Below are 15,156 nucleotides of genomic sequence, written 5' to 3'. Positions count from 1 at the left end.
TTCGATGCGACTCTGCAGCACATTTTTTTTTTTCTCCCCCCTTCAAATGAAAACAAAAAATTAATGCTTTCCGCAAATCATCACTTTCTGTACAATTCGACATTGTTAACATGATGAAAACATATGATGTTGTTTGTTCCATGACTTGATGTATACTCAATATCTTTGACAGATGTCATACCAACCAACCAAAAAAAAATTAAAGCTCATTTACAACAAATGTTCCCTATCGACACATTTGTATCTTAACGCTCATTTCATACCGGTACACCTGGTATACAAGTGGGGTGCGCTCAGCCCTTATAAGGACAATTGAGTTGATTCAAAAACTACCTCCATGGGTGAGGCCACTAACACCTGCTTTTGCTGTTACGCTCGACCTGGGGGTGAGCCTATTCGAATCCTGGTGGTGGAAAAAATTTTTGCTGCCAGTATTTGGCTCACAAGGGGGGGGGGGGGGGGGCAAAGGTGGCGGCGGCGGCAGCATAAAATTACAGATCACCAGACTTTGCGCCAGTGTGTTGGTTTGGATACCAAACCTTTCCACAGTGTGTCATGAAGTGAGGGCATGTGACACTGTTGATGGTGATCTGCCCTTTGGATGGGGACTTTAAGTTTGATGGCCCATTTGGTGCTATTTGCAAGGAGTAGGCTACGTGCTGGCGCTGAGCTTCACCCTCTTCCTTCCATCATCATCATTGTAATAATTATCATACAACACAAACATTACACTAAAAACACACACACACACACACACACACACACACAATACATACATGTAGTATTACAAATAATTAATGGATTATGTTGTAAACAAAATGAAAAAACTTGATTCAAAACCAACAGCTCCAGTCATGGAAACTGACAATAGCAGTGAAAGCAGCATGCTAACCACATGCCCCTTGACATCCGCTTCCAGTGAGAAAGTGACACAGTGGTTGGATGGTACCATTGGGCCTTCCGAGGCACGTTCAGATAGAGTTGTACAAAACCCATGTGAAGTATGTTGTCATTTGATTAATTTTGGGACATAGGTATGGTTTGTATGCTTTCATTGCACAGGGAGTTTAAGGTAAGCAGGCAAGTTTACTGCATAGTTGAGTTGCAGTCCAGAGTCGGACATCCTAAATTTGTTGCAGCATTTGTAGGCAGTTTTGATGCAGTCTTTTTATTATCCTTATTGTGTTTGTGGAATGTGAAACTCTACAGATATATGAGCATGCATTTTGTAAATGTTTTGTATCTATTTTAGTGATAAGGAAAATAGGAATGAAATTGGATTAATGACGTACTTAATTGGGATATTGTTAAGCCTTAATTTTTCCAGAAATCATGAGATAATGTCACCATTAATGCCACCTTTTTCTCTATCAACATCCCCCACGTACATGGTCCGTCTGCTGCTGAACATTTCCTCAATCAGTGCCTGCCTCATTCCAAACCTATGACAGCCTTCCTACTCACCTTAATCAACTTTGTACTTACAAACAACTACATCATTTTTGAGGGGCAGACATACAAACAGATCAGGGGTACGGCCATGAGAAACAGGATGGCTCCTTAAAGCGCCAAACTTTTCTTGGGTCACTTGGAGGGGACTTTCCTGGGATCCGTAAGTCTTCAGCCCAGGTTTGGTTTAGATACATTGATGACATCTTTACTGTATGGACTTATGGTGAGGCTGGCCTGCTAAAATTCCTGGAATCTCTTAATACCTTCTTCCAATTAAATTGCACATGCTCCTATTCCGAATCCCATGGCACTTTCCTTGATGTTGATCTTGTCCTCAGCAAAAGCCAGCTACACAGTTCTGTCCACATTAAACTTACCAGCAAACAACAATACTTAAATTTTGACAGTTGCCATCCTTTCCATGTCAAACGTTCCCTCCCACATGGCCTTGGCTTCTGAGGCAAACGTATTTTGCTTAGATGCAGACTCTTTACAGCAATACACACCACCATTCTCACGTCTGCCTTCACTGCACGTAATTATCCCACCAGCCTAGTTAAAAAGCAAATTTCCTGGGCCATCGCATCCAATTCTGGTACTGCTGATCTCTCTACAAAACAGCTTTGGAGCACACCGTTGGTGACTCAGTATTATCTTGGTCTGGAATGTGTTAATCAGCTACTTCGACAGGGCCATGACTTCCTAAAATCACGCCCAGAAATGAGAGCCATTCTGTCTGAAATTTTGCTCACCACACCTAGAAAAGCTTTCCATCGCCCTCCCAATCTTGGCAATATTCTTGTCAGACATTATGTTCCTTCTGCACCCATCTCCATATCCTATGGCTCCTACCCCTGTGACTGTCCCTGCTGCAAGACTTGCCCTATGCACCCTCCTACCACCACCTATAATAGACCTGTAACTGGTAAAACATATACTATCAAAGGGAGAGCCACCTGCGAAACAACCTGTCATATAGCAGCTATTATGAAACACTGTTTGGCCTTCTACATCGGCATGACTACCACCTAATTATCAATTAGGATGAGCGGGCATAGGCAGAGGGTGTATACTGGGAACTCGCAATATCCTGTTGCAGAGCGTGCTCTACAACATGACATTTGTGACCTCGGTGCCTATTTCACCACATACGCTATCTGGATTCTTCCTCCAGACACGTTTCTCAGAACTCCACAGGTGGGAACTAACACTACAACATGTCCTTGGTTCTCTCCACCCACCTGGCCGTAATTTACATTAATTTGTTTCATCTCAGGATTTTTTCACTGTAACTACTCTATGCTTCACTTCATTTTAGTTTTCTACATCATTCTTTGTCTTTCCCGTCTATTTTTCGCCGCCCCCTTCCCACCTCTGTTATGTACAATGCCCTTAGCTTTTCATTCTTATTAACTCGTGCACAATGTTTTAGTAGTAATCTCTGTGTTGCATATTACCCTGTCTTCCACCTTTAAGCTCTGAGGTTTTAAATTCTCCTCTGATACAGTCCCCAATAATCAGTCTTTCCTTCTCGTCACATACAGTAAGTCTCCCCTGACCTGCAGTTCTGGGTGACTTTCCCAAAATATACCCCTTTTCCTAGACCTGTCAAGTCCTTTTCCTTCACCCTTCTTCCTTCCCCTTCAACCCTTCTGCCTGAAGAAGGATCCACTGGCTCCAAAAGCGTGCTAATTACAACAGTCTTTTATATGTGTGTTCTGCTGCCGCTTGGTGAGTAGACTTTTTATCTATGCAATTAAATAAATTCAAATTAACACTATAGTAGGGGGAGGAATAGAAGACATAGTCGCTGGAGAATACAGGCTTGATAGTAGGAATGAGAGAGGAGAAAGATTCTTAAGAGTTCTGAAATAAATTTCATGTATTAATGGCAAATACATTCTTCAAAAATTGTAAGAGGAGGGGGTATACTTTGAAAAATCTTGGCAGACACAGGAAGATTCTTTTTGGATTACATCAGGGTGAAAGAGAGATTCTGAAATCAGATATTGGTTTGTGATTGATACTCAGGACTCAATGGGTATTCAGATCACTGCTTTGTAATAATAAAGAATAGGCTGAAGCTTAAGAAAATTGTCAGGATGAACCCATGTGTGGGGTAATGAAGTGTTGAGCAATGGTACCATGGTCTATCAAACAATGGAAAATCCAGGATGGAATGTAACAATATTAGAGAAGGAAAGTTGCTACTAACCTTATAGTGGAGATGCTGAGTTGCAATAGGCACAACAAAAAGACTCACACAATTACAGCTTTCGGCCATTAATGCCTTTGTCAACAACAACAAAACACACACACACACACACACACACACACACAAACGCAACTTGCTCTCAAGACTACAGTCTCATACAACTGAAACCAACTGAAAGTGTCTGCATGTGTGTCTATTGTTGACAAAGGCCTTAATGGCCAAAATCCATAATTGTGTGAATCTTTCTGTTGTGCCTATCGTGACTCAGCATCTCTGCTACATCGTGAGTCACAACTTTCCTTCTCTAATATTGGTATCGTGTATTTGAGGGACTCCAGAACTGTTGATACTAGAATAATGACTACCACAGTAAGCAATTCAGTTGAGGAGGAATTCGCATCCCTAAAAAGAGCAGTCACAGAAATTGGACAAACCGATCTTGAATCACAAAAAGAGATGCATGAATTCTGTGTTCAGTCATTAACATTTCTGAAACAAAATAAATGTGTGGGGAGGGGAGGAGGACATTCAATGTGGATGTCTAGCTACTTTGGGATTTGGAATATTCAGGTCCTAGAACAGTGGTGACGTCAATAGATTTTTGATTGCAGGCTTAAGTAAATATAGAATTAAGGAATATGTGTCCAAAAAATATGTTCAGAGCTATGTTAAGTCTGTGGTGACTATGTGCCTCTCTCTGTGTGTGTGTGTGGGGGGGGGGGGGCACATCGCACAAATCAGGATTAACTCAGCACAAAATGCCAATGTACTAATATTGGACACTGAGGATACTTCCATGCTACTGAGCATAGCCTTTCTGTGAATGATTGTGCAACTTGTACAGCAGAATTGGGTGGCTATTAAAAAATCTTATGATCAGGACTGTCATGGCATCTTGTTGAAGGAAACTGAAGACCCACTTGATGATCACTAAACTTTGGCACATAGGGGGTCGTTGTTAAGGTATAGATCTGGGGTGTTGTAGTCTACTCCAATCAGAACGTCTGAAACAGTAGAGGGAGCAATGCCACAAGCTGTAGCCACAAGGTGTAGCTGTTAGTGTCACTGGCTACCAGGTTTAGGCTCTCCAGTTCTAGCATGACCACCAGCAATCATTTGTTGTGCAATGTTTATCATTTTTGGGGAAGATTTTCAAAATTTCTTATGTTTATAATGTTTGTTTTTTCTGGGATATTAAATGTTTGTACAAACAAGAGCATCCTCTCTCCAGGAAATCAGTTTTGTTCTGTTCTAACTGTGTGTTGGTGTATATAACAAATATGCTTTCAGTGCTAAGTGTTGTACTTCATTGACGACCCAGCATTTGGATTTGGAGTTGATTCTGGTTATGATGTGACAATAGTATCAGTTAAGTCTGTCAGCTCTGTATGATGAAAATGGAACAAGTTATCACAAATTTGAGTTTTATCTTAACCCTGACATCATCCAATGTGTTGTCACGAAAACAGCATTCCAATATTGTCCTAACATAGATAATACAGGTTCCTCATGTTTTTCGTTATCTATTTTCAATTTTCTGTCGTAGGCCATGTTTCTGTCTTTACCACTCCCATTATTCCCATCTCAATAAATTATTCATTTCTCATTTTAACATTTCTTTTATATTTCAGTCTTTGCTGTTTTCTTGCCTTGTTTTTTTACCCCCTCCTGCTCTTTTCTGTCTTCTTCTTCTTCTTCTTCCTCCTCCTCTTTTCTTTCAGTATAAAAAATCAAGTAAGTCCAAAATAATGTGTAAAATCGTGTCTTACTTAATTGTTTTTTTTTTTTTTTTTAATCTATCATTTTCATTTTATTGTAGCTTACCGTCTTGTCTTGACCATCTGTCTCTCCTGCAACATGTTGTTTCGACCCATCTTGTTTACTATAACCCTTTCCACATGTGTTAATGGTGAAGGTAACACCTTATCCTGAAAAATATTTCTTTTGTGTGTGCATTGGCTAGCAACTGATTCTTAAGTAGCAATAAATTATCTTTAAAGGGTTAAAATTTATTATTTGTATCTTTTGTGTAACATATCGTGTCTGATTACTCAACTAATGTGTTCAGGACCCTCTGAATCATCCCACTCCACATCAGTCGCCATGGATAGCAGCCGGTCTGCACTCCTTGGATCGATTTGCAACTTTAATAAGGCAGCACTACGACATATTGAGTCACCAGAAGCATCAGACAATGTTGGTCGTGTACTGCGATAATATCTTGGCCACAACAAGTACCATAACTTTCATCTTTGACAGTACATTTACATGGAGAAGTGAGAGGAAATGAGAACTAGCATGTTTTGTTCTTGTCGAACAATGAATCTTCTGTGTTTTTATGTTGGCATGTACAGCTATTTTCTCTCTTAAGGTCTATTTATTTTCATATAATGTTTAATGTGGAAATGCCTTATGTAAATAATGGCGCAATATATTGAAGGAAAGCAAAGTAAAGCTTTATATGTCAACTACAAATTCTGTGTGACAGGAATGTTAGAATGCTCCATTTCCAGCCATGAGGTCCGTCTCATTGACAACAGAATCTCACGTTACACTTTCAGTGAAAAACTAAATTGTAATCTTCAAAAGCTTTGGTTGACAAAAATGCTGTTCACTGATTGAAAGCCCATTGACAGAGTATAGTATTTTATAAATGACATTTTTAATATGTGTAATATGTGAACTGATTATTCATTGTATGTAATCTGTTGGTTTTCTCCTATATTTCTTTCATTTCTATAATTCCCTTTGTAATTGTAGTTTTTCTTAAATTTATAGTGAAACTTGACTATTGTATGTATTGCAATAATTTTGTGCTCACATTTTGAGTAAGCAGTATGTAAGTTCCTTTCTGCATGATTATTTTTTTCATTTTTTAGACCATAATAAGTAGTTTGACACAAAAACTTTACCTTATATTTTCCAAATATTTGGATAATCATTGTTAATTGAACAATGTTATATTATTTAGTCTGTTGAGGGTCAGTATTTCTGTAAACCTAAATTTAAATGTTTCTTTGTTCTGGTGCTATAATTTTTGTGTAACTATTTCTTTTATAAATTCCTGTGTCACTTATTTTAGATTGCATGCATTTTAAATTTTGACTGCAAGAAGTACATAATTATACATAACCTCAGCAAAATGAACCTCCTTAAAACACCCCAACATGTATTTCTTTTATGCAAAAGTACAAAATTACCAGCAAGAAAATTCATTTTGTTGATTTGGACCATTAATCATTTACCATTGAAATTAATCCAAAATGTACACTGAATAAGCCATTGTTTAAATTGCAGTCATCAATAGCATTCTTTTCAGACTATTTTTACTTGTTTTGAGGCTTGTTCTGTCTATTCAATATAAAATTCAATAGTCCTGTTTGAAATAATCCTGATATAGTTTTGCACTATTGTTCATTGCTTTCCTCTTCCTCTCTTTCCACTAATTTGGGATTACCCTCAAAGCATCTAAGTTGCATATAAGAGATGCATGATTGTGGACATTACTCAGTACAACCAGAAGAAAGGTTATTCAAATGAAAACCTATTACCTGTTGTATAATATGGCAGTATGGCCTGGAAGGGACTTGGAGATATTACTACACATATTTCCATGGTACTTGCATAGTATTCCTGAAATGTACAATAACAGTCTTTCTTCTTGTGCATTTTATTCTCAGGCTAAGAATCATATTTGTGTAACAGTGTGCAGAAAAAGTAATTGTTCTCTCACTGATGCTAAGGGATTCCAGCTTTCACCAGGTCACTGAGAAATTACGAATCTGCCCCTGTGGTTCTGTTCTTATGTGTAAGATCTACATTAATATTATGATGAAATAGTAGCCACATATATCTCATATACGTTATATCACTAAAAAAGTGAAGGAATCTTGCAGACCATAAAAAGAAAACAGGCCAGTATTATGGCTGTGTTAAAATTAATCCTGTATTAAGTCTTATAGCATTAACATATTTTGGAGTGCCTGAGGAGCCAGCATGATGCAAAAGTATTTTCTTTCGGATTTTGTGTCTGTTGTATTAGAACTTTGTTGTGTGTTCAGTGACTTTGTAGTTTCTCACAAGTGTCACATTTGTGTATCAAGTAGTAAGATCTATTCAGAGACTATATTTTGTTACTGTGTGTACATGTAAAAATGTTACTTTTCTTTTTTAAATGAAATAATCATCATGTTTACCAGAAGTTCCGATACGGTCTGTAAAAGCCCTGCAGCTAAACAGGAATGTAATACGTCTGCAGACAGACATATTGAAAAAAATGCAGTTTTATATTTTTCTTCCTTTTGTTCTGTAGGATATTTTAGCTCTGTGATGATATTTTGTTACCAAAGAGTGACTGACAATGGGAATGATTTAGGGTATTATCCAGTTTTCTGTAGAAGGAACTGACTTGCAGAATGTGTTCAAAGTCTGATGAATGAAGTGTATATATATATAGTGTGTGTGTGTGTGTGTGTGTGTGTGTGTGTGTGTGAGGGAGGGGGAGGGTGAGGGTTGAAAGTAGGAGGAGAGCATGATGAAAAAGAAAAAAAAAATATGTTTATTTCACTTTGCTGTAATTTGAATTTCCTTTTTTTTTTGTGCTCATATGCCATGTACATTACAAATAACAAGGGGCACGTGAAGGAATTTTGGAAGTAATTGTTAAAACATATAATTCAAATGGTTACTTGTTACTGCGTTATAGTATCTTTATATCAGTGTGTATTTGTGCCAAAAATATTGCTTTAATTGTGAATATTGTAAAACGTGCAAGAATATTTTCTTTAAGTAACTATATGACTAGTCATGTTTATTTCAACTGGAGTGGGGGAGATGGTATTTGAACTGCGTCTCACAATTCTTGGGTAAGAGAAAACACCTGTTGACTTTGTGCATATTGTTTTTGCTTGTAGTTTTCATATTTTAATGTATGAGGTTACTGCATTGTATGATCTTTATAAATTGTTGCTACTGTTAATTGTTATTTTATTGTAAATTGCTACTATATAGTTACTAAATAATTCAGATTACTATTTCATTAACAATGAATTCCTTTCTATTCTTCCTGTATTCATGTACAATTCCTAGTCCTCCTTTGTTTTACACAGTATGATTAACAGATTTTGTCCATGTGTTTGTAATATACTGCGTACACTCAGTCATACATTGTTGGAAAGATTTTTTTTTTCATAATTAATAGACAATATTACATTATCTGATCAGAAGTGTGCAGGTACTGTTGTATAATGAGCAATTGACCACTAGTGTCACAAGAGGTGGACTCACCAGTATAAAAATGGTAATTAGTATCGTGTTGTCAGTATAGAAGCAGTAACAACAGAATCGGTCGATCAAGAGAGCACAGTAAGTTAGTGTGAGCCAGTCAGTGGATGTTTTCTGAGTAAGATATCCATCAGGGACATTTGAACCCTTCAAAAGCTCCCAAGTCAACTGTTGGTCATGTGATTGTGAACTGGATTTGCAAAGGAACAACCACAGTTAAAGACGAAGCAGATGTCTTGTGCTGACAGACAGGGACAGTCGAACTTTGCAGAGGGTGTTTCCAAAAACATTGTGCGAAATCAGTGGAGGGAATCACTCGTGATTTCCAGAGTACTATCTGCAGTCCAGCTAGCACAATAGCTGTCCACCAGGAGTTAAAAAGAATGAGATATAGTGGTCAAGCAGCTGGTCATAAGCCACAAATTTCTGGAATCAGTGCTAAGTGATACTTAAGGTGATTCAAAGAGTGATACCACACTACCCTGTAGCAATCTGATGGAAGGGACTGGGTGTGGCGAATGCTTGGAGAACTTTATGTGCCATCACATGTAGTGTCAACAGTGTAGTATGGAGGAAGTGATGCTCTGTTAGGGAGGCGTTTTTCGTAATTATGGTGTGGCCCCCTTGTTGCGTTTAAGAAAATGCTAAATGGGGAAAGACATGAACACATTTTACAGCATTGTGTATTAGGAACTGTAGAGGAATAGTTCAGAGAGAATGTGTGTGTCAGCAAGACAATGCACATAAAGCAGTACCTGTCAGGCAATGATTTGTTAACAGTAACATTTCATAAGTAGGCTAGTGCACTCTGAGTCATGACCTAAATTAAATGGAACACTTTTGTGATGAGATAGAACATCAACTTAACTCCAGACCCCAATGTCCAACATCACTATCCTCTATGGTTTCGATTTTTGAGGGACAATGGGCTGCCATTTCTCCATAGACATTGAGATAACTATTGAAAATGTCCCCAGCATAGCAACAGCCTTCATAAAGTTTGACAGCATCCACATGCCACCTGCATTAATATCCACTAATAGGTGTTCAGGTACTTTTGATCAGATAGTGTAATTCATTAACATGTGATCCTAAAGAATTTTGTAAAAGAAAGGAGTAATTCACCGAGTGGCCGTAATGATACTGGTACCAGACTAAAAGCTATCAGTTAGAGCAGATTATTCAATGAATGATATGGCAGGCAATTATAATTAATGGATAGTGAGGTGTTTCATTTGTGGAAAATAATTGTGGGGTCAAATCACAATCACTGATAACTTCAAATCCTGAACTTATCTCTCTGGAATTGTAGTTCTTCAGATGGATGATGTCTTCTGTGTAGGAGCTGTTTCTGTGTTGAAACACTGAAAGTGCTTATCTAATGAACATTGGATGAGGTGTTTATGATGTATGCACTGAGTGGAAACACAGAGGTACTGCAGTTGAACGAAGACCAGGCAGAGCTCAGGTACTGATTGGCAAGGACCATCAAACTTTGCGAAAGGTGGTTGCAAAAAAATATCAGCAGAGCAAATCACTCATGATTTTCGAAGTGCTATGAGTAGTCCAGCTAGCACAGTAACTGTCCATTGGGAGTTAAAAAGAATGGGATACAGTGGCCGAGCAGCTCCTCGTAAGCCACACATTAATGTAGTCAGTTCTTAGCAAAGTTTGAGGTGATGCAAAGAGCAGAGCCACCACTGGCAGTGAGGGATTTGGAATGATGAACTACACTCTACCTTTAGCAGTCTGATGAAGGAGTTGGGGTGTGACAAATGCCTTGAGAACATTGCCTGCCACAATGTATAGTGCAAACAGAGAAATATGAAGGAGGTGATGTTCTAGTATGGAGATGGACTGATGAGATAAGGATGAAGTAGTTATCAGCAGAATCTTTGAGGAAAGGAATATATGGAAAAACTGACAAGAAGGGACTGGATGATAGAACAGCCGTTAAGACATCAGGGGATAACTTACACGGTACTAGAGGGAGCTATAGAGGGTCATAACTGTAGGGGAAGACAGAGCTTTGAATACATTCGGCAAATAATTGAGGATATAGGTTGCAAGTGCTACTGTGAGACGAAAAGGTTAGCACAGGAGATGAATCCAGGGTGGGCTGTGTTGAACCAGACAGAAAACTGATTTTAAAAAATGGAGTTTGTACAATTGGCATGACAGTTTGGTTTAGAATGACAGGTGAATTTCGTCTATTGTTCCCATGACATAGTACCGATTGTCATAGTACTTGTAGCCCTATGATGTATGGCACATCTCTGAGCTCGAACAAGATTGCTGCGAATAAATCTCACACAAGTAGGTCTCACAAGCATAAGAGGAACTGCTCTCATTATCCTGTCTTGAAGACTTGCAGCATCCCTCCACACCAGAATACATGCACAAATAGAAAAACAAACTTCTGAGCGGTATTCCATTCTAAATCACTTAACTAAAAGAAAATATAAATCATATAGGTTAAATACCATTGTCTTACAAATGTATTGAAGGTCTTATTAATACCAAATGTGTTTCTCTTTATTCTAAAGCATCCTTCAATGGTCACTAACAATGTGGTTTTTTTTTTCTCTTACAATTTTGTTTGCCTAGATCATGAACAGTCTGGTCATTTATTGTGTGTATCATCTCTATTATTTCTTTTTCATTTTGGAAGTTCTCTGGAAGATTTAGGAGATGTTTCTTATTACTGAAGCCGACTATTTTCATGTGCTTTCCTATTGTGGCGTGATGGTTTTCTTGCCAAAAGTGCCCTGCTAATATTGAATGGCTGGTACAGTATTTCCATACTCTTTTGTGTTCTTTATATCATATTTCAAAGTTCTGCCTATCTGCCCTAAGTATAGAGCATAACAAATGCTACACTGGAGATGCTAAATGTCAGATTCTTGTTACATATCAGCGCGATCTTCCTTTTGTGGGCAATTCTGTAAAGTGTTATTACTTTGGTATGCTATTTTTATTCCTTGTTTCTTGAGGATGTTCACGGTTTTGCTTGTCAAGTTTCTTTCAGTATGGGAGTGTTTAACAGCTTGTCTGTTTTGTTCCTGTGTTGTGCCCTTGCTGTGTAGTGATAGGGATGATGGCATGTGCACGTGTGTGTGTGTGTGTGTGTGTTTGTGGTCTCTGGATATATTTTTTTTTTTTCCAGGATTTTCTTGTACAATTATGTTACTAGAGGATTCTTGGTATCCATTATTTTTTGCTATCTGAATTGTCATGTCCAGCTCCTTATTATAGTTATGTTTTTCAAGTGGTATTGTGTTTAGTCTGTGGAGCATATATCAGTAGGCAAATTCTTTTTGAATCTGTGGATGGTTAGGCAATTAATGTAATATTGTCTGTTGTAGTGTATTTTCTGTAAAAGCTGTATGAGTGTTGGTTATTTTTCTTTCTGATGGATGTATCTAAGAAGTTTATTTCGACTGCTGGTTCTGTCTCTTGGGAGAACTTTTTGTATTTGTGTAATGTGCCTATCTGTGCATGTTGTTGTTCTATTTTATTTTATGGTTCATTTACCAAGCAGAGGATATCATCCACATATCTCCGCCAGTACAGTATATTTTATTGTCCTGATACTATTTTGTGGAAAATTCTTTTTTCTGTTTTGCTCATAAAGATATTTGCTAGTATTGGGGTTCCCATTGACAATCTGTTTTTGTGCAAGCAGAATTCTTTAATTCAAAGTAATTTTGGTCATTAGCGAAGTGTAGGATTGTGCTTACCTCTGTTGTGTGTTCTTGTGGTAGCGGATTGTAAGTATATAGGTCTTGTGAGACCTTAGTTTCTCCCAGCATATTCAAAGTTCAAATAACTTACAGGAGTGCAGCAGGTGAGTCATCGACAACTGCCAATATCCTGACAGGAGCACACCCTGCAATTTTCAGGCCAAATCTGCAATAAGTAAGTGCTGCGACACCAAATTTAAAACCTCTGATTTTCAGAGAAACAAGCGCGCTCTGTAAACACAAGAGCCACCGCAAACCAAAGATGACTGACGTCAGAAGTCATTGATAGTGAAATTAATGCTCAGTGGCTGAGTAGCATAAACATTGTCCCTCTGTTTTTTGACAAGTGAGAGATCAGGATTACCAATGGCCTTGCCACAGTGGTAACATCATTTGCTGTCAAATCATCAAAGTTAAGTGCTGTCGGGCTGGGCTAACACTTGGATGGGTGACCATCTGGTCTGCCGAGCGAGGTTCACTCAGCCGTTGTGAGGCAAACTGAGGAACTACTTGATTGAGAAGTAGCAACTCTGGTCTCATAAACTGACAAAAGTGCTGGGAGAGCAGTGTGCTGACCACATGTCCCTTCATATCTGCATCCAGTGACGCCTTGGGCTGTAGTTGATGTGGCGGCTGGTCGGTACTGTTGGACCTTATGGCCTGTTTGGGTGGAGTTTTTAGAGATCAGGATTCCATGCAGAATTCAAACAAAAAACACCATCTCTATTGATAAGATTACCTTCTAATTTAATTTCAACAGCTTCCTTAGGAACACTATCCCAGTAGCTAGAAGTGCATGCCAGAATCTCCATGGTGTTACATTCCATAGGACGGCCACTGCAAAGACAATGTTATGCGATGGTGTATTTGCTCGGCTGTTGTAAGCATCACAACATACCATCCACCTTCCTCCTGACCAATATATCAAGGAAGGGAAGATAGCCATCATTTTCCACTTCCATCATAAAATGAATATTTGGTTGGTTTGAATTCGGGTGTTCTTAAGTCATTCAAAGCATCGCTGCCATGAGGCAAAACAAAAAAAGTATTGTCTGCATATGCGAAAAAAACATGCAAGTTTCAAAGCTGCCGAGTGCAAGGCGAGTTTCTCAAAATCTTCCATAAACAAATTGGCCATAATAGGTGACAATAGGCTTCCCATCACAACTCAGTCTGTCTGCCCGTAGTAGTGGTCGTTGAATAAAAAGTGGAAATCTACACATTTCAGAATAGGTTCATTAATTCAGCGCCAAACAACCATAATGAATCAAACAGAGGAACATGTGAGACCACATCAAAAAACTTACTATAATATCAGAGTCATTCAAATAAATTTCCTCTAATTGACATAAGAAATCCTCCCAAGTCCTTAATGTGATGCTCTCAGCGACCTGCTGTAGGGCTCAACAGAGTTACGAGATGTTTTGCTACATGACATGTCAGAGTACCAATGTTACTCACAGTACCCCCTCCTTGTGGGCCTTAGGGAAGCCTTATAACCTGGGTGAACAGTACAGTAAGAATTCAAATTCTTGATAGTCTATTGTATTAAGGAACTTATCTTCAGGAGGCTGTTGACTTTCTCTCACTACTTTTTGTGAGTTCAGCACCAATCCTGCAATACGCTGAACCAGACAGTAAAACCTGCATCTTTTGAATGTAATTATGCTTGTCTGAAACAACGGTAGGATTCCCCTTGTTTGCAGGTAAAATAACAATATCCGGATCAACCCTTGAGTGGGCATAAAGCAGCCCTCTCAGCTGCTGTGATATTACTCTTGGGTGGACATGCCCCAGTCAACAGGCAACATGCCTCCCTCCGTGGCCTCCTCTTCAACTTCGGGAGGTAGTGTTTACAGCGAGAGAGAGAGAGAGAGAGAGAGAGAGAGAGAGAGAGAGTGTGTGTGTGTGTGTGTGTGTGTGTGTGTGTGTGTGTGTGTTGTATCTACACAGTGTTTCCCCGAAAATCGAGGTTTTAAATTCACAGCACTTACTTGCTTACTGCAGTTTCGCCCTGAAAACGGCAGGGCATGCTCCTGTTGAAATATCAGCAATTGTCGATGCCGTCGTCATCAGGCTGCTTTTCCATAAGTTATTTGAACATTGTATATGCCAGGAGAGACAGAGGTCTCACATTGTTACCCTGCATGGGGAGGAAATGAATAATTTCTTGCAGAGGTTGGATAAACTTCGCAGTAGAGTAAGATTGGAATGTGTATTGTTGGTTTTGCTGAGGTATCGTGATCAAAATATTGTTCCGTTGTTTGCCAAAATTGTACATTATCTTAATTCTCCTGCCACCGGTCACATCAGGCAATGTGCTGGCCTAGCTCTTGCTTTTTTAAGTATCCATTACACTTGTCAGCAATTAGATTTTGTTTCCAGGGAATTGTTTCAGCTTCATTTAATGTTGGCTTCAAAAATTTCGGCTTTTCCTTGGGACTGGCTGGAAGGTGCTTCATG

General features: G+C 38.7%; 1 protein-coding gene across 2 annotated transcripts in view; it reads left to right on the top strand.

Annotated features, from left to right (window-relative positions):
- Positions 1-8,712, top strand: part of LOC126263697 (PX domain-containing protein kinase-like protein) — a 131,465-nt gene extending 122,753 nt beyond the window's left edge. The window contains exon 10 of one of the 2 annotated variants that reach the window (XM_049960828.1): positions 5,736-8,712. In XM_049960828.1, coding sequence (XP_049816785.1) covers positions 5,736-5,884 — 149 coding nt within the window. In that variant the 3' untranslated portion in view covers positions 5,885-8,712. The remainder of the gene's footprint in view (positions 1-5,735) is intronic. The other variant, XM_049960829.1, reaches the window with a different exon arrangement.
- The last annotated feature ends 6,444 nt before the right edge of the window (positions 8,713-15,156 follow it).

Source organism: Schistocerca nitens, chromosome 6 (assembly GCF_023898315.1).
Source record: "Schistocerca nitens isolate TAMUIC-IGC-003100 chromosome 6, iqSchNite1.1, whole genome shotgun sequence".
Classification (NCBI taxonomy): Eukaryota; Metazoa; Arthropoda; class Insecta; order Orthoptera; family Acrididae; genus Schistocerca; species Schistocerca nitens.
Note: the sequence above shows the minus strand (reverse complement) of the source record. Positions and strands in the feature narration are given on the sequence as shown.